General features: G+C 41.9%; 1 protein-coding gene across 1 annotated transcript; it reads left to right on the top strand.

The window, feature by feature from the left end:
- The first annotated feature begins 437 nt into the window (after positions 1–437).
- On the top strand, positions 438–20,315 carry xpo7 (exportin 7). The gene is made up of 28 exons (XM_068705373.1): positions 438–470; positions 5,964–6,110; positions 8,371–8,464; positions 9,245–9,411; positions 9,522–9,587; positions 9,729–9,833; positions 10,084–10,249; positions 10,493–10,566; positions 10,723–10,842; positions 10,928–11,074; positions 12,171–12,343; positions 12,944–13,137; positions 13,657–13,762; positions 14,418–14,553; positions 15,877–15,950; positions 16,074–16,154; positions 16,546–16,609; positions 16,726–16,834; positions 17,000–17,106; positions 17,473–17,561; positions 17,658–17,765; positions 17,843–17,925; positions 18,600–18,814; positions 18,949–19,087; positions 19,171–19,328; positions 19,659–19,757; positions 19,911–20,038; positions 20,124–20,315. Exons 1-28 carry the CDS (start codon positions 438–440, stop codon positions 20,215–20,217), a joined length of 3,276 nt encoding a protein of 1,091 aa, XP_068561474.1. The 3' UTR covers positions 20,218–20,315.
- The last annotated feature ends 498 nt before the right edge of the window (positions 20,316–20,813 follow it).

Genomic DNA, 20,813 nt, shown 5'->3' with positions numbered 1-20,813 from the left:
TATTATTATTATTATTATTATCTTATTTTAAACATTCACTGAACACAGTTGGGAACAAATGATTCACTGCTATTAATATATTATTATTAATATGTATTTATTAATATATTGTTATTAATATATTGTTATTAATATCTGTGCATTTTAACATAAATTACAATTAAAGTTTGTATGTTAATAAATCTGTTGGTTTGTAATAATCTGATTGATTAATTATTGTTATAGTTATTCACTTATTATTATATATTATATGTTTGGTGAATAAAAAACACTTAAAGTAGTTAAAGTAGTGAAAGAACATTTATAAAGTATAGAAAAATTACAATAAAAATGTGAATAAAAATGTGAACTAAATGCTGAGCTGCAGTAGCGCAGAGCCGCCACACGCGGCGCTATTTCCGCTCTCTTTATACCATAAGCGGGGGAGTGAGAGGAGCATGAAATGGAGAAAGATGGCGGATCATGTGCAGGTGAGCGGAGGGTTCATGTTTTTGTAACCGACTAATGCATCAGCGGGCGCGAGACGGAGCGTTAAGGCGGCGTTCTGGTGCCTGTGTTGCGGGCTCGGTGCCATTGGGAGGCCGCTGGGGGCAGAAGGGCGGTCGCGGTGGTCTGACGCCGTAAAAAGAGACGAAGTGGCCCCGCTGTCACCGCTCGGTGCAGGGCTAGCTTCTGTTAGCTTGTGTATTAGCTTCTGTTTGCTTGTATGCTAGCCTGTGTGTTAGCTGTCCGGTTAGCACGAGCAGGTTCAGTTTGGCGCCACTGAGAACCACAATGTGACGTAACGTGTGTCATGAACTACACACTTTAAATAATTATTATTTAAGCCTAAATATGTGTGTTTGCTGCTCTGTTATGCTAAAAGGTTAGCCAAGCCTGTTAGCATAGCTATGCTAACGTTAGCTTCATCTTCTCCCGCTCGATGCCCGTTTGAACACATTTAGTTTTTAACGGTTTGTCCGTAAATTCTGGCTCCGTGTCCGCGTGACTGACGTCACCATGACGGAGACCGGTGGATGATTAACAGAGGAAAACATCGGTGTTTAACGAGCAACCTCGTTGTTTATGTGCGTAACTAAGCAGCGATGTTTTTGTTTAGCTAGCATGGGTAGCTAGCCCGTAATGCTAGCTCGTGAAGCTAGCATCACGGGCTAGCATGTGATGCTAGCTGCTGCTTCGTGGTCCGGACACATGTTCGGAGAGGAGAGGAGACAACGAGATGAGAGAGGAGACAAGGACAGAGAGGTGGAGAGGAGAGCAGAAGGTTCGATGGTTTGAATCTGTCCCTCTTCTTCTTCTCCTTCTCCAGATGTTTTGTCCTCATAACGTTTGTGTGAAGCTAACTTCATGCAGCGTGTTGTTGTTGTTGTTGTTCGTTAGCTTTGAATGATTCATAAGACGAGTTTAGACTTTATTCTGACTGGAAAGCAGATGTTATGTTGATCTAGATCCTGATCAGAGTCTAGATCAGGACCCTGAACTACGTTGTGTGCACAATTATTAGGTAAGTTGTATTTTTGAGGATTCATTGTATTATTGATCAGCTACAGAGCTCTCAGTCAATCCCAAATGTTAGTTAACCTCCAACCTGAATATTTAAGAAAGTAAAAGTGAGGTTTTGTCTTTCTGAGGAGTGTGTGTGTGTGTGTGTGTGTGTGTGTGTGTGTGTGTGTGTGTGTGTGTGTGTACACAATTATTAGTCCACTTCAAAAGAGATTTAACTGACTCTGAAGTCAAAGATTGTGAAAAGTCTTTCAGAGGTATGCAGCACTCTATACATAGATATTGAGATTAAGATATTGAGATCACAGAACCATCAAACGTTCAAACCGGGTCGCAAGAAATGTGTTGAGAGAAAAAGACCCAAATGAACTGTCAAAGATTTGAGAAGAATGAAACGTGAAGCTACAGAAACCCATTATCCTCCAGTGCTGTCGTATTCCAGAAGGTGTTCAGTGCTCAGAGACGGGAAGGAGGGAAGGAAGGCTGAACCACGACCACCACTCAACAACACACATACGTTGAAACGTCAAGACTGGACCAAGAAATATCCTCCAGACAGATGTCTCAAAGGTTTGGACTGATGAAATGTTGTGACTCTGGACGGACCAGATGGATGAATCAGTAACGGGCACAGAGCTCCACCAGGGAGGTGGAGGTGGAGTACTGGTGTCATTAAAGATGAGCTAGTTGGACCTTTTAAGGGTTGAAGATGGACTCAAAATCAACTCCAAACCTACTGCCAGTCTTCAGAAGACTTCAAGCAGTGGTTCAGGTTCAGTCTGCATCTTTCAAGAAGACCATGATTGTGATGCAGACAAAGCTCCACCGCATGAAGTCCTCCAGTGCGTGGTCAGTAGACCTGGACCCTAGTGAGAACGTGTGGGTCCTTCTTAACCAGTCCACCTCTCTGAACTGGGTCTGGTTGATGGTCCACCTCTCTGAACAGGGTCTGGTTGATGGTCCACCTCTCTGAACAGGGTCTGGTTTATGGTCCACCTCTCTGAACAGAGTCTGGTTGATGGTCCATCTCTCTGAACAGGGTCTGGTTGATGGTCCACCTCTCTGAACAGAGTCTGGTTGATGGTCCACCTCTCTGAACAGGGTCTGGTTGATGGTCCATCTCTCTGAATAGGGTCTGGTTGATGGTCCACCTCTCTGAATAGGGTCTGGTTGATGGTCCACCTCTCTGAACAGGGTCTGGTTGATGGTCCACCTCTCTGAACAGGGTCTGGTTGATGGTCCACCTCTCTGAATAGGGTCTGGTTGATGGTCCACCTCTCTGAACAGGGTCTGGTTGATGGTCCACCTCTCTGAACAGGGTCTGGTTGATGGTCCACCTTCATTTCGTTGCTTCATAATTGTTCACATATAGAATTTCTCCTCAGAGACAAAACCTTAAAACCTCTTAAATATCCAGTTTGAGGTTTATCAACATTTGGGATTGACTGAGAGCTCTGTATTTGTAAAATAATAAAATGAATCCTCAAAAATACAACTTTCCTAATAATTGTGAACACACCCTGATCTGAGCTGCAGCACCTCTGACATGGACTCTCTGATCTGATCCAGAACATCTTCATGAGCTTTAAATACAGACTTGTGATCTGATTATAGAAGATATTTATGAATAAGGTCAAACTCTTCATCCCCCTTTTTTTAATTAACAACGTTTTGAGTGTTTTTAATTACACAGAATGAGCATCAAACTGTTGTTATTATTAATTAATCTGATGATTATTTTGCCTTTTAGTCGAGTTCATTGTTTGTTTTATAAAATGTTAGATTGTTTTTAATAACTCAAAATAAAACCAAAATATATATTCAGTTTACTTTGTTATAAAATAGATTATATCAACAAATTCTTACATTTAAAAGATGGAACAAGTAAAATAACTAATGATTGTTTATTAAAAGTGTTTCAGCTCAGTTTACACTTTTAATCTTTACTTCACATCATCGTGATAACAGATTATATTAGTTATGTTTTACAAAATCTATCATTGAAGTGATTAAACTATTAATTGATCTGCAGATAATGAATAAGTCCTAGAATAGTTTCATGGTTTCACTCTCACACTTTTCTTCAGTTTTATGAGCAGATGAAGCTTCATGAAGATTTGAGGTTTTATTCTATTGGTTTATAATATATATATGTGTGTGTGTGTGTGTGTGTGTGTGTGTATATATATGTATATGTATGTGTGTGTGTGTGTGTGTGTGTGTGTATATATATATATATATATATATATATATATATATATATATATATATATATATATATATATATATATATATATATATATATATGTATGTGTGTAAATATATATATTTATTTATTTATTTATTTATTAGTGCTGGGCAACGATTAAAATTTTTGATCTTGTTTAATCTCATTGTTCTGCACAAAGTTCAGTAATGAATTCAAAAGTAGTGTATTGCTCACTTGTATTTTAAAGTACTGCTGTATGAACAAAAGTACAATAACATTTGGTTTGAATCATTTTAACACATCAGGTTCTTGTTAACAGCAGTATTCTTCACACAGTATCAGTTATATTTCTACTATCTGTGCTCAGTGTGTGACTTTATTTAAACGTTCCACTGCTGTGCAACATGAATACAATGTTCCACACGTTTCTTCAACATGTGTGTCTTCTGTCTTCATGACAGTCAGAGCCTGTGGACGCAGCTCCCACTGTTCATCAACATAATGCACCGTAACTCAGAGGTGACGACGGTTACCCGGCGATGTCCGGCACTCTCCGGTGAGAGACGGCCGGTGTGCGTTGTGTGCGTTTTGTAGTCCTCCTCTTCATAGACTCGTGTGTTCTTCTGGTGACGGTGCGTCTGGAGGGAGGCTCCTACGTGACGTCATTCATGATCCTGAGAACGTTCCTCAGACCGACGTCTTCTCAACACTAGTCGTCCTGCAGTTTGTATCTCTCCACTTCTCTGTGGCGTCTGTTAGCTTGTCTTTAGGCTATCTCTACTTCTCCACACGCTGCATCAACGTAGTGATGAAGACTCCTCCACACGCTGCATCAACGTAGTGATGAAGACTCCTCCACACGCTGCATCAACGTAGTGATGAAGACTCCTCCACACGCTGCATCAACGTAGAGATGAAGACTCCTCCACACGCTGCATCAACGTAGTGATGAAGACTCCTCCACACGCTGCATCAACGTAGTGATGAAGACTCCTCCACCGCTGCATCAACGTAGTGATGAAGACTCCTCCACCGCTGCATCAATGTAGTGATGAAGACTCCTCCACGCGCTGCATCAACGTAGTGATGAAGACTCCTCCACACGCTGCATCAACGTAGTGATGAAGACTCCTCCACCGCTGCATCAACGTAGTGATGAAGACTCCTCCACCGCTGCATCAACGTAGTGATGAAGACTCCTCCACACGCTGCATCAACGTAGCGATGAAGACTCCTCCACCGCTGGTTTGGTGATTTGCTGACAACGGTGTGGATTGCATTTTCTTTTTAAAACATTGTCTCGTCTCTTACTTCCTGTGAAGACTTTTAAACCCCACCGTCTCGTCTCTTACTTCCTGTGAAGACATTTAAAACTCACCGTCTCGTCTCGTACTTCCTGTGAGGTCATTTAAACCCCACCGTCTCGTCTCTTACTTCCTGTGAGGACTTTTAAACCTCACCGTCTAGTCTCTTACTTCCCGTGAAGTCATTTAAACCCCACTGTCTCGTCTTGTACTTCCTGTGAGGACTTTTAAACCCCACCGTCTCGTCTCTTACTTCCCGTGAAGACATTTAAACCCCACTGTCTCGTCTTGTACTTCTTGTGAGGACTTTTAAACCCCACCGTCTCGTCTCTTAGTTCCTATGAAGACATTTAAACCTCACCGTCTCGTCTCGTACTTCCTGTGAAGACATTTAAACCTTGTGGTCAGCCTGGTTCTTATCTGAGTCCAACAGAGTCTCTCTAACACTTGTACCTGCTCAGACACACTGGAACGTAAACTCCCCACACTCTCATGTAAGCAGTGAAGACCCCACCCTCCAAATCCAGACCTCCACCTCTAATCTCTCTCTTGAACCTGGTCCTTTCCACCATTTTGAATGTATCAGTGATCTCACTGTGACTCTGCATGACTCAGCACTTAGCACCATGACTCACTATCTGCTCCAGAATATTAAATATTGATGCCAATCTAAACACACGGGTTCACCTGAGTGTAGTTAAAATAAGAGGTGTGTGTGTGTGTGTGTGTGTGTGTGTGTGTGTGTGTGTGTGTGTGTGTGTGTGTGTGTGTGTGAGAGAGAGTGTGAGAAAATTTGATGTGATATTTAAAACCTCAAATGTGAAACGTTCCGCATTGATCGATCGATGCATCTCTACCATCAGCACCATGAAGTTCATACCGGTGTGTGTGTCGTCGTCTCCCCCCCCCCCCCCCCCCCCCCCCCCCCCCCCCCCCATGTGTTTCAGGGCCTCGCCCAGCTGGAGATCTTGTGTAAGCAGCTGTATGAGACCACCGACACCGCCGTCAGACACCAGGCAGAGAAAGCTCTGGTGGAGTTCACCAACAGCCCCGACTGTCTCAGCAAGTGTCAGCTGCTGCTGGAGAGAGGCAGTGTGAGTACTGTTACTACTTCTGTTCAAGTACTAATACTACAACAAGTATAAGTATTATCAGACCAATGAATCATTGTACTCTGTCTGTAAGAGACACGTAAACACTTCCCAGAATGCATCTCCCTTCAGCCATGTTTCTCTAACTCCACACCGTGTGTGTGTGTGTGTGTGTGTGTGTGTGTGTGTGTGTGTGTGTGTGTGTGTGTGTGTGTGTGTGTGTGTGTGTGTGTGTGTGTGTGTGTGTGTGAGTGACTGAGAGTGAGAGAGAGACATCGGTCGTCTCAAAGTCCAGACTAAGATAATCCTGCTGACATCATTGTGACATCATTGGGGTTACAGTGATTGTGTAAACCTCTGTGGAGTGCTCCTTTAAAGTTCAGGAGGACTTTGTTAACGTTCATAGAGGTGCAGCAGTCTGTCTGCTTTAGTAACGTTTAGTCTGCTTTAGTAACGTTTAATCAACTTTACTAACGTTTAGTCTGCTTTAGTAACATTTAGTCTGCTTTAGTAACATTTAGTCAACTTTGCTAACGTTTAATCAACTTTACTAACATTTAATCAATTTACTAACGTTTAGTCAGCTTTAGTAACGTTTAGTCTGCTTTAGTAACGTTTAGTCAACTTTACTAACGTTTAGTCAACTTCAGTAACGTTTAGTCAACTTTACTAACGTTTAGTCAACTTTACTAACGTTTAGTCAACTTTACTAACGTTTAATCAACTTTACTAACGTTTAATCAACTTTACTAACGTTTAATCAATTTACTAACGTTTAGTCTGCTTTAGTAACGTTTAGTCTGCTTTAGTAACGTTTAATCAACTTTACTAACGTTTAATCAACTTTACTAACGTTTAGTCTGCTTAAGTAACGTTTAGTCAACTTTAGTAACGTTTAGTCTGCTTTAGTAAAGTTTAGTCTGCTTTAGTAACATTTAGTCTGCTTTAGTAACGTTTAATCAATTTACTAACGTTTAGTCAACTTTAGTAACGTTTAGTCTGCTTAATAAGTAATGTTTAGTCAACTTTACTAACGTTTAATCAACTTTACTAACGTTTAATCAATTTACTAACGTTTAGTCTGCTTTAGTAACGTTTAGTCTGCTTTAGTAACGTTTAGTCTGCTTTAGTAACGTTTAATCAACTTTACTAACGTTTAATCAACTTTACTAACGTTTAGTCTGCTTTAGTAACGTTTAGTCTGCTTTAGTAACGTTTAGTCTGCTTTAGTAACGTTTAATCAACTTTACTAACGTTTAATCAACTTTACTAACGTTTAGTCTGCTTAAGTAACGTTTAGTCAACTTTAGTAACGTTTAGTCTGCTTTAGTAAAGTTTAGTCTGCTTTAGTAACATTTAGTCTGCTTTAGTAACGTTTAATCAATTTACTAACGTTTAATCAACTTTACTAATGTTTAGTCAACTTTAGTAACGTTTAATCAATTTTAGTAATGTTTAATCAACTTTACTAACGTTTAGTCAACTTTAGTAACGTTTAGTCAGCTTTAGTAATGTTTAGTCAGCTTTAGTAATGTTTAGTCAACTTTAATAACGTTTAGTAACGTTTAATCAACTTTAGTAACGTTTAGTCTGCTTTAGTAATGTTTAGTCAACTTTACTAAAGTTTAGTAACGTTACTTAACGTTTAACTTTAACGTTTGTGGTGACCGTGGCTAAGTGGAGAGCAGGGCTGTCTTTCAATCAGAGGTTCGATCCCCGGCTCCTGCTCCGCTAGTCTCATGTCAATTTGTCCTTGAGCAAGACACTTAACCCAAAAATTGCTCATGTAGCTGTGCCTACGGTAGATAGATACTGAATTGTAAGTCGCTTTGGAAAAAAGCGTCTGCTAAATGACTGTAATGTAATGTTAATCAACTTTAGTAACGTTACTTAACGTTTAGTCAACTTAAGTAACGTTAACTACGTCAGAAAGTCCAGCCACATCTCACACACTCCACAGCTTCCTAGATCAGATAGAAATACTGTTCCTTGGTGAGAGCGCAAAACAGGAACTCAACTCCCCAATTGCAATATTGCTTCGTATTGTTTAACATTTACTGTCGTATACTAAAGTTAAGTTTAGTAACATTTAGTATCGTTTACTAACCATTACTTACCATTAATAACATTTAGTTAAGTTTAGTAATGTTTACTAACAAACAGGAAGCTCTGATAGAGTCAAACGGGGTTCATCTTAATCAAACTGTGTGAAGGACTTTTTATTAATGATGATAAAGTTTGTGTTTGTATTCTCTCGATACAGTCGTCATATTCTCAGCTGCTCGCCGCCACCTGTTTGTCTAAACTGGTTTCTCGAACCAGCAACCCTCTGCCCCTCGAGCAACGCATCGACATCCGTGAGTTAAATAAAGTTCAGCTTCTTTTTAACGCTGACGCTTCCTCAGGAGAATCTTTTTAACGTCAGAGTTTGATCTTCTGTTTGTTGATGTGTGGCTATAAAAGGAAACAGTAAATATTCATTCTGTTAATAGAAGACTCAATGATTCAGGATTATTTCATCAAGAAGTCTTCTTCTTTGAGTCTTTTAGTGAACTTCTTCCAAATCTCCTCAACATATTTAATATAGAGCTGTGTCACTTCCTGTCCTCCTTCTTCTGTGGTGGTTTAGACGTCTTCATTATTTCTGACTGCTTTGTTTTCTTCTCGGACGTTCTTGCGTCTTTTATCAACTCGTCCCTTTGAGGAGGATAATGTTGGTCTTTTTTAAAGATAAGCAAATAAAGAAATAACACAAAGTAGACATGACCTTAAATATCAAGGTTTAATCAATATTTGATTTATTATAAAAGAAACCTTACTGCTGGATATGTAAAGGTATTATATTTAAAGATATTTAAGAGGGTTTTAATATGTATGGAAATATATCGTAAGTTCCACGAACCACTGCAGACTAAAATCATTTCTTTTCATCATCATCACACTGATTATTTCTTTAGATTTATATCTTTCATGTCTCATATAATACTGATATAAACACAGAAAGTCAATCTTCAGATGAAGATATTTGTTATCTCCGTTGTTTTGTCTCTAAATCTAGTTTCTCTCTCGTTTGAAGTCTTTCAATTGTGTTGTTCCTCTTTCATGAAGCTGTTGTTGTTGTTGTTTGTGACATTCAGGGAACTATGTTCTGAATTATTTGGCCACGCGGCCGAAGTTAGCAGCCTTTGTGACTCAGGCTCTGATCCAGCTCTACGCCCGGATCACTAAGCTGGGCTGGTTCGACTGTCAGAAAGACGACTACGTCTTCAGGAACGTCATCGCTGATGTCACACGCTTTCTACAGGTGTGTGTAGGTGTAGGTGTAGGTGTAGGTGTGTGTGTGATATGTGTTTAACGTTTTGTGTGTGTGTGTGTGTGTGTGTGTGTGTGTGTGTGTAACTGCTGTGTTTACAGGACAGCGTTGAACATTGCATCATAGGAGTCACTATCCTGTCCCAGCTGACCAATGAGATCAATCAGGTAGGTTCTCTCTCTCTCTCTCTGTGTGTGTGTGTGTGTGTGTGTGTGTGTGTGTGTGTGTGTGTGTGTGTGTGTGTGTGTGTGTGTGTGTGTGTGTGTGTGTGTGTGTGTGTGTGTGTGTAACATTGTATTTGTCTTCAGGCCGATACGACACATCCTTTGACCAAACACAGGAAGATCGCTTCTTCATTCAGAGATTCATCACTTTTTGACATTTTCACGCTTTCCTGCAACCTCCTCAAACAGGTTTGTCTGTTTATTTATACATACATATATATGTATTTATATATATATCGTCTTATTATATTTCATCTTGCAGAAAATAGACTTTTTTAAGAGTTAGATTGTCGACCTGCTGATGAATTCTCAGTTTAATTCTCCGATGAGGAGTAAACGGCTTTGATGGAGAACATGTAACTGAACTCAGTGGGTGAGAAACCATCTTGTGGATCTGAACCAGAACACAGATGACAACTGAAGTGTGTTCTGTGTTCAGGCTTCAGGGAAGAACCTGAACCTGAACGATGAGTCTCAGCACGGCCTCCTGATGCAGCTCCTCAAACTGAGCTACAACTGCCTCAACTACGACTTCATCGGGACGTCCACCGACGAGTCGTCTGACGACCTGTGCACCGTTCAGATCCCCACGTCCTGGAGATCAGGTAGCTGAAGATCTTCTGTTATTACGTGTTCATGAAATATAACGATAATAACAGTATGAGTCCTGAGATCAGCTGCTAACATGGTTATTCTACATTTTAGAAACGTGTTTCAGGCTCTTTATGATGTCATCAGACCATTAGTTCTTTTGTGATTATATTAAATATTATACTGAATGATATAATTTGATTAAAACCATTAATGAAACTTGTTGTGACTTCTTCTGTTTTCTTTTTGTCTCGCAGCGTTTCTGGATTCCTCCACTCTGCAGCTCTTTTTCAACTTATATCATTCCATCCCTCCGTCTCTCTCCCCACTGGTGAGTTATGTGAAGACGATTCATCCACATGAAGCCTCCTGGTGTGTGTGTGTGTGTGTGTGTGTGTGTGTGTGTGTGTGTGTGTGTGTGTGTGTGTGTGTGTTTAAAATGTTCAACCTTGTGCGTGTGTGTCTCTCTCTCTCTCTGTGTGTGTAGGTGTTGTCCTGTCTAGTCCAGATAGCTTCTGTCCGGAGGTCTCTCTTCAACAACGCAGAGCGAGCTAAGTTCCTGTCTCACCTGGTTGACGGAGTGAAGAGGATCCTAGCGAACCCTCAGGTCTGGACCACATTCACAGCTCCTGTTTTATTCCGTCTGACAGCAGCTTTGATGTCTGACGCGGTGAAAACGTTTTATATTTCAGTGTTTACCGGATCCCAACAACTACCACGAGTTCTGCCGTCTGCTGGCAAGGCTGAAGAGTAACTACCAGCTGGGAGAGCTGGTGAAAGTAGAGAACTACCCCGAAGTGATTCGTCTTATAGCCAACTTCACCGTCACCAGTCTGCAGGTGGGCCTCCACTCAGATACACATAGTCACAGGGTTTAAAGCTAATGCTAACATCTGTCACTAAAAGGGTTTTATGAAACTAGAAGATTAATAACTGTAAAGGTCAGACCGGATACACACAGATACAACAGTACTACAGGCTGGATGCTGAATCTAACAGGATTTAGTAGCTCTCTTAAAAGTAAAGTTTGCAGCAACTTTCAAGAGATCCGGTAGCTAAAGAACAAATGTAGAAATGCCTTTAAATCTATAAACAAACCAAAGAACAAATATATAAATATCTTTAAATCTATAAACAAACTAAAGAACAAATGTATAAATATCTTTAAATCTATAAACAAGCTAAAGAACAAATGTATAAATATCTTTAAATCTATAAACAAACTAAAGAACAAATGTATAAATATCTTTAAATCTATAAACAAACTAAAGAACAAATGTATAAATATCTTTAAATCTATAAACAAGCTAAAGAACAAATGTATACATATCTTTAAATCTATAAACAAGCTAAAGAACAAATGTAGAAATATCTTTAAATCTATAAACAAGCTAAAGAACAAATGTATAAATATATTTAAATCTATAAACAAGCTAAAGAACAAATGTATAAATATCTTTAAATCTATAAACAAGCTAAAGAACAAATGTATACATATCTTTAAATCTATAAACAAGCTAAAGAACAAATGTATAAATATTTTTAAATCTATAAACAAACTAAAGAACAAATGTATAAATATCTTTAAATCTATAAACAAGCTAAAGAACAAATGTAGAAATATCTTTAAATCTATAAACAAACCAAAGAACAAATGTATAAATATCTTTAAATCTATAAACAAGCTAAAGAACAAATGTAGAAATAGCTTTAAATCTATAAAGAATCTATTTAGAAACAAGGTGATTTGTTGTCACCTTTCCCACGTCAGATGTTTGGGTGAATAAAGCATAAGAAATGACTGATTGTTATTTGTACACATTAAATGAGGAAGTAGAGCCACTGTAAACGGACCATAAAGGGTTAAAGATGTTAACGGTGGTTCTGAGACTGAAGTGAACCCGTCTCTCTCTGGTTCCCCCCCCCCCCCCCCAGCACTGGGAGTTCGCCCCTAACAGTGTTCACTACCTGCTGAGTCTATGGCAGCGTCTGGCGGCCTCTGTCCCGTACGTCAAAGCCACCGAGCCTCACCTGCTGGAGACCTACACCCCCGAGGTCACCAAGGCCTACATCACGTCCCGGCTGGAGTCGGTCCACGTCATCCTCAGGTGAGACCTTCAGACCTTCACATCCTGGTCCTGGATGTTTAGAGACAGAGAGGAGACGTTTCAGTTTTTCTTCGGACTAAAGAAACGAGATATAAAATGTTAATAATCAGTAAAGCTTTAGAGGAGCTGGTAGTGGGATTCTGTTAGCCATGCTAACTGTTTCCCCCTGTTTCTAGTCTTTATGCTAAGCTAACTAGCTGTAGCTTCATGTTTACTGTACAGACAATATATCATTGATGCTGATATTCTTATCTAACGGTAAAGTAAACGGTTAACTATTCCTTTAAAAGTGTCTGGTTTCACTAGACCCCGTCTGGTTTCACCAGATCCCCTGGTTTCACCAGATCCCCTGGTTTCACTAGACCCCCTGGTTTCACTAGACCCCGTCTGGTTTCACTAGACCCCGTCTGGTTTCACTAGACCCCCTGGTTTCACTAGATCCCCTGGTTTCACTAGACCCCCTGCTTTCACTAGCCCCCTTCTGGTTTCACTAGATCCCGTCTGGTTTCACTAGACCAGCACAGGAACTGGTAGCAGGTGAACATGGATGTAAACCCTGCAGGTATGTCTCAGACTGACTGGTTGTGTCGACCCCCCCAGAGACGGGTTAGAAGACCCCCTAGACGACGCCGGTCTGGTTCAGCAGCAGTTGGACCAGCTGTCCACCATCGGAAGGTGTGAGTACGAGAAGACCTGCGCTCTGCTGGTCCAGCTGTTCGATCAGGCGGCTCAGACCTACCAGGAGCTGCTGCAGTCCACCAACTCCAGCGCTGCAGACATCACCGTTCAGGAGGGTAAGAGGGGTCACTCAGGGGTCAATAGGTCACTCTCTAGTGTCTTCAGTCTGAATCAGGTTTTTACTTTTTATACTTTTATACTAGTTATTTTCTAACGTACGGACTGTTTTTGGTGCTTAACCGTCAGTTAACTCTTCAAGTCGACATTTTTTAATATAAAATAGATATTTAATAATCTTTGTTATAAAATGTTAGAATAATAAAATGTGTAAAATATCGGTTTTAAAATGTAAAGAGCTGCAGAGTTTAAAAAAGGAAGAAACTTGAAAAACATTTTCAGATGAAGATAAAAGATTTAAATTTGATTGTATTTAATGAAATATTAATATTTCTTCTTATTGTTGAACATTAAAACCGTTTCCCAGCAGCTCTTTGTAACGACAAACATGCTTTTTGGCTCCGTAGCACATTTTATTATTAATCTTCTCGGGTATGAAACGTTCGATGTGGCTCCTTGATTATTAAAAGAAAGAACTTAAAGAAGCTGATGTCGTCTCTCCGTCGTTTCCTCTGCAGGTCGGTTGACGTGGCTGGTTTACATCATCGGGGCCGTGATCGGTGGACGGGTGTCGTTCGCAAGCACAGACGAGCAGGACGCCATGGACGGAGAGTTAGTCTGTCGGTAAGAACTCGGGGAAACATGAGGAACCAAGGAAACGTCTCAATTAGAGGAAGGAACAAAAGAAAAACTCACTGTAAAATGCTGCGACAATCGGACGAGGTCTCCTTTAATTTCTCATTTTGCCATAAAACATCTTTATTTTAGTGGACAGAAAATGAATCAAAATTATCCAGCATTCCTTTTGACAGTAAACTGATTATTTTAGGGTTTTATCTTAAAAGTTAGACAAAAAAAGCAATTTGAAGACGTCACCTTGAGTTTATCTAAACAAGCTAAATACATTTTATATGTTTATAAGTCATATGAAGGGTTAAAATAAGTCGTCTACAGGTCAGTTATTGATCTTATTGAATTCCACATTGAGATTTAAATGTGTTCTCCATATTGTGCAACACAAAAATGTTTGTTTTCACCAGGAACACTTGGCAGGTCAAACATTAAGGGGCCCAGAACGCTCCCCTGTGGGACGCCACATTGATTTCTTGATTTCCTGAAACCTGCCTGGAACCCGACTTAAATAGTTAATGAGCTGATGAAGCAGCTTGTGAACCACTTTTTCCAGCCCTCCAGATATAAATGGATGTAAAGACGGCCTGTATGTATGCTGTGATGTAAACACTGATAACATATATATGTGTTTGTGTTCACACCTCAGGGTGCTCCAGCTCATGAACCTCACCGACTCTCGGCTCGCTCAGGCCGGCAACGAGAGGCTGGAGCTGGCTATGCTCAGCTTTTTTGAGCAGTTCAGGAAGATCTACATCGGAGACCAGGTGCAGAAATCATCAAAGGTAAACCCAGAGTGTAACGTGTGAGGAGTTAACCCGGCCCTGTGTAACGGGGGCCACGTTGAGCTGCTCTTTTGTTCTGGTTTCTGCCGACCACAGCACTTTCTATAGAGACCCAGTCTCCTGTTGGACTGTTGTGGTTAAAAGTACTGACGGAGTCTGTTCTCTTTGTTCGGAGCAGAAACTGCACATGTGAACGTCCCAGATAAGTGTTGTAGTGTAGAAACTGTAGTGAGTCTGGTTTGGTGTTAGTAGACGATGTGTTTGATCGTGTAGCTGCTTCAGAAACCTCAGTGATCTGTAACTGGAGCTTCTGTTTGTTCACTTCCTCCACTGCGACTCGGCGTCAGAGCTACTCTGGCCCCCGTTATACAGACCGGCTTTAGTGAGCGAGAGTGGGGGGTGACCGTGGCTAAGTGGAGAGCAGGGCCGTCTTTCAATCAGAGGGTCTGCAGTTCGATCCCCAGCTCCTTCCTAGTCTCCTCCTAGTCTCATGTCAATGTGTCCTTGAGCAAGACACTTAACCCCAACATGTCTCCTGTAGCCGCGTCTACGGTGTGTTGATAGATACTGAATTGTAAGTCGCTTTGGATAAAAGCGTCTGCTAAATGGCTGTAATGTAATGGGTCTTTAGCTGGTCTTTAGCGAGTCTTTAGCTGGTCTTCGTGGTCTCAGGTTCTGCTTTTGTTTTCAGCTCTGATGAGTTTTTGGTTCAGGAGACCAGACTAAAGTCTGAGACTCTCAGGTTAGTTTGATGCAGCAGGTGGTTTTCAGAGTCGACCACAGCTTCTCTAATCTACCAAACATAAACATGAAACCTTCAGGTTGTAAAACACAGAGGAAACACAAAGCAGAACCTAGAACCACAAAGGTTCTTTAAGGGGATGGAAGCTCCAGCTTACAGGTTGTTAAGTCTCTCAGAGTTCCTCTAGAAGAAGTGAATCCCTGGGAACACAGTACTGGAGGTCTGGGCCCTACTTCCTGTCAGCTTAACCCCTCAGTTCTGTAGAGCAGGAGGCCTCTTTGTCTCCTACAGACCTCCTCATGCTTCACTTCACTCTGTCCCTCTGATGATCACTGAAGGTCACAGACTAGATTTCTAAAGCTCCTGTGGAGCCGCCGTCCTCATTTACTGATTCTGAATCACTATAACAACACGAGTCACGTGATGGAGCTACAACGTGATGCTATTGGTCCATGATAAACAGCTGTGAAGTTCATTTACTAATGACAACATTATGAAGTTCAAAGGTTTTAATGGACAAACACGAAACCAGTGCATCTCTGGAGCTCATAAACATATTAATATTAATGTTTTATTTGCAGCTTTATCGACGACTATCAGAAGTTCTGGGGTTGAATGACGAGACGATGGTCCTCAGTGTCTTTATCGGGAAAATGTGAGTAATAAACATGATTTAAATGTTTATCACTAATCATTCTAACTTCTAGTTCAAACAGGAAGTGTCTTTATGATACATTCTGTGTTTGTGTGATCTTCAACAACCTTTTGTCTCTTTCAGCATCACAAACTTGAAGTACTGGGGCCAGTGTGAACCGATCACCTCCAAGACCCTCCAACTACTGAACGACCTCTCGTTAGGATATCCTTTAGACCACCTGAACACACACACACACAGACAGATATACACGTTTTTATTAGTTAGTTATCTAATCATGTGCTGCAGAGCTTCATCCCTCATTAGTCTGCAGGTCTGAAAGGAAACAGGACTTGAAAATATAAAATGTCCTCTGTAATGACTTCCTGTTTCTGTCTGTTTCCTTCATGACTTCCTGTTTCCGTCCGGTTCCTCCTTGACTTCCTGTTTCCGTTTGTTTCCTCCTTGACTTCCTGTTTTCTCCTTGACCTCCTGTTTCCGTTCGTTTCCTCCTTGACTTCCTGTTTTCTCCTTGACCTCCTGTTTCCGTTCCTTTCCTCCTTGACTTCCTGTTTCCTCCTTGACTTCCTGTTTGCTCCTTGACTTCCTGTTCCACGTACAGCAGCGTGAGGAAGCTGGTGAAGCTCAGCGCGGTCCAGTTCATGTTGAACAACCACACAGTGAGTCTTCCTCTCCCCATGATGTCATCACCTCTGGTTCTTAAATATATATGTATGTATGTATGTATGTATATATATGATGTTTTATATCAAATGTCTGTGTATTTGATGCTCAGAGCGAACACTTCTCCTTCCTCGGAGTGAACAACCAGTCAAACCTGAGTGACATGAGGTGTCGGACCACCTTCTACACGGCTCTGGGCCGCCTGCTGATGGTGGACCTAGGTAAGTACACACACACACACACACACACACACACACACACACACACACACACACAGACATTTATACTTGACTAATTTTTATTCCTTCCATTGTGTGTGTGTGTGTGTGTGTGTGTGTGTGTGTGTGTGTGTGTGTGTGTGTGTGTGTGTGTGTGTGTGTGTGTAGGAGAAGACGAGGACCAGTTTGAACAGTTCATGCTTCCTCTGACGGCTGCGTTTGAAACTGTGGCTCAGATGTTGAGTACGAACACCTTTAATGAGCAGGAAGCCAAGGTGACACACACAGACACACACACACACAGAGACAGACAGACACACACACACACACACAGAAACAGACACACACACACACACACAGAGACAGACACACACACACACACACAGAGACAGAGACAGAGACACACACACACAGAGACAGACACACACTCAGAGAGACAGACACACACACACACACACACACAGAGACAGACACACACTCAGAGAGACAGACACACACACACACACACAGAGACAGACACACACACACACACACACAGAGAGAGACAGACACACTCTCACACACACACACAGACACACACACAGACAGACGCACACACACAACTAACAGCTTCCTCCTTCTTCTTCTCTGGTCTCCTGTAGAGGACTCTGGTGGGTCTGGTCCGAGACCTGCGAGGCATCGCATTCGCCTTCAACGCCAAGACGAGTTTCATGATGCTGTTTGACTGGATGTATCCTCACGGCTCATCACAGTAGACATATACATTTATTGTTTTTAATGTATATAACTCGTGTATTATTCAGAAGGTTCCTTAACAGCACTGCAGATATCCGGCCTACATGCCCATCCTGCAGAGAGCCATCGAACTCTGGTACCACGACCCAGCATGCACCACTCCGGTCCTGAAGCTCATGGCCGAGCTGGTTCACAACCGGTAGAACGCTCCTCCGTCTCCTCCTCCCTCAGACTGAGTATTCATTATCAATAACTAACCTGTTTACTTCCTCGTAGGTCACAGCGACTTCAGTTCGACGTGTCGTCGCCGAACGGCATCCTGTTGTTCAGAGAAACCAGCAAGATGATCACGACCTACGGTACTGAGACTGACGCAGGAGTACGGAGGCCCAGAGGGGACAAACTACACAAAACAAGATCTGCTTTGTTATATGTTAAATAAGACATAAATAGTCACATGTACTGATCAATAATAAACACAAGAGATCCATAAATCTATTTTAAGGTAATTGATCTGTAGTTTACAGCCCTCATACACGGATACATAATCTATGTAAACTATTATAATTTAACCGTCTCTAATAACAACGTACCGTTAAAATAATCCAATCATTTTCAAATTGATCTCATTATCATAAAATATTATTTAATGATTTACAATAAAAGCTCATTTCTGTTTAATTCCAACAGTTTTTATTTCAAATTATCTTTATATGATTATTGATTAAAAGTTATTTTTATATTATCAGCATATAACTTGTTTTAATCCTTAAATCCTGTCTCATTCTGACTGAAGAGACTTAAATAAACTACTCAAATCAGCTCCAGTTTTATTTTAATTAGTCATTATAAGTCGCATAATGTTTGTGATATGTTTAAAAAATACATTATAATATGCTTCAATATATTATAATTTATTATATATATTATATAATGATAATAATATAACATTATTATATTATATATATTCTTTTATATATATGATTATATATTATAATAATGAACCACTGGTCTGGTGTCTCTCTTCATATAGGAAACCGTATCCTGACCCTGGGAGAGGTCCCTAAGGACCAGGTCTACGGTGTGAAGCTTAAGGGGGTCAGTGTGTGCTTCGCTATGCTGAAGGCGGTGCTCAGCGGAAACTACGTCAACTTCGGGGTCTTCCGTCTCTATGGCGACGATGCTCTGGACAACGCCTTACAGACCTTCATCAAACTGCTGCTGTCCATCCCTCACAGTGACCTGCTGGTGAGTTCATGTCATAGTTATCATGGTAGCTAATGTTAGCTCAGCTTGTTCCTCTCATAACTTAAGATCCAGACGTCTGATGCTAACGTTAGCTCAGATCAGTACAACCACCCTGACTCTTCCTGTCCCTGCAGGACTACCCGAAGCTCAGCCAGTCCTTCTACTCTCTGCTGGAGGTTCTGACTCAGGACCACATGAACTTCATCGCCAGTCTGGAGCCTCACGTCGTCATGTACATCCTGTCCTCGATATCAGAGGGGCTCACGGCGCTCGGTAAGACGCTCACGGGTCCAGTTTCAGTTTTCAGGAGAGATCATGTGATTTTTCGTGGCTTTATTCATCTGAGTGTGTTTCAGATACGATGGTGTGCACAGGATGCTGCTCCAGTCTGGACCACATAGTCACCTACCTGTTCAAGCAGCTGTCTCGCTCCACGAAGAAGAGACCCACTCCCATGGCGACGGACGACCGCTTCCTCCACATCATGCAGCAGCACCCGGAGATGATCCAGCAGGTCAGAGACGCTCTTTATTCAACAGACGTGAGTCCACGAGGCAGGCAGACACAGTAACGAGGTGGAGCAGTACGGCATCGTGGGAATTGTTAGGGTTCCTCCAGTGTTCGTGGTTCAGCAGGTTTTTACCACAGATGTCTCCTCCTCTGATTAAAACACTGAGTAAAGCAGCTTCTCGACGCTGATCAGAGGACGTCAGAACGTCCTGGAGAGACAAGCTGAATCTAACGTTAGCTCAGGTTGTTTCTTGTTAGCTCCCCACTTGACGCTCACAGAGCACCACAGAAGAAGAGCACTGACCCTGTTGTTGTTGTTGTTGTTGTTGAGCAGATGTTGTCCACAGTGCTGAACATCATCATCTTCGAGGACTGTAGGAACCAGTGGTCCATGTCTCGGCCTCTGCTCGGCCTCATCCTGCTCAACGAGAAGGTGACGTGTGTGTGTGTGTGTGTGTGTGTGTGTGTGTGTGTGTGTGTGTGTGTGTGTGTGTGTGTGTGTGTGTGTGTGTGTGTGTGTGTACACGGTGCATGTGTGGGGGGGTCAACACGGTGTGTATATTAACACCTTGTGTGTGTATTTCAGTACTTTGCTGACCTGAGGAACAGCATCGTGAACAGTCAGCCTCCAGAGAAACAGCAGGCGATGCATTTATGTTTTGAGAACCTGATGGAGGGAATCGAACGGAACCTACTCACAAAGAACCGTGACAGGTCTGTCTCCTGTCTAAATGATGTAGTGATCATAATAATCTGTCTCTCTACCTGTCTGACTCTCTACCTGTCTGTCTGTCTGCAGGTTTACTCAGAACCTGTCTGTCTTCAGGAGGGAGGTGAACGACAGCATGAAGAACTCGACGTACGGCGTCAACAGCAACGACATGATGAGCTGACATTCCACAGAGAGGAGTCTCACCTGCAGACAGACGAGTCTCACCTGTCTCACCTACAGAGGAGTCTCACCTGCAGACAGAGCCCCCCCCCCCCCCCCCCCCCCCCCCCCCCCTCTCTACATCAGACCCCCCCTCCCCCCCTCGGGCCCGGATGCCTGGGGGTCACGTCGTACGGGATCGTTGGTTAACTCCGCCTCCTTTTTGATATAAGCATATATAAATATATACAGATCTATTTTAAAGCGATGGTCGACTCGTCTGGATGTTCTAACAGGTGGTGTGGTGTGTGTGTGGGGGGGGGGGGGGGGGGGGTGACCGACCGTAGTAATCCGCTTCTGCCTGCCTTGTATAGAAACACAGAAACACGTGTACATTTCTTTTGGTAACATTTTGAACAATGTTTATAACGATTTCAACACAAAGAGTCGAAGAAAAAGTTACAAAAAAACAAAACCGTGTGATTGAGCTTTTTACAGTGTAGTGAGTTAGTGCAGCCGTCTGTCTGCGTGGGGAGCGAGCTCTCCACAGGAAGTGGGGGGGGGGCTCAGGAGCACTTAAGAGGAGGAGGAGGAGGAGGTACACTAACAAAGGGAGAG

Source organism: Cebidichthys violaceus, unplaced genomic scaffold (genome assembly GCF_023349555.1).
Source record: "Cebidichthys violaceus isolate CVI_PGR_0920_01 unplaced genomic scaffold, fCebVio1.0.p SCAF_115, whole genome shotgun sequence".
NCBI lineage: Eukaryota > Metazoa > Chordata > Actinopteri > Perciformes > Stichaeidae > Cebidichthys > Cebidichthys violaceus.
Note: the sequence above shows the minus strand (reverse complement) of the source record. Positions and strands in the feature narration are given on the sequence as shown.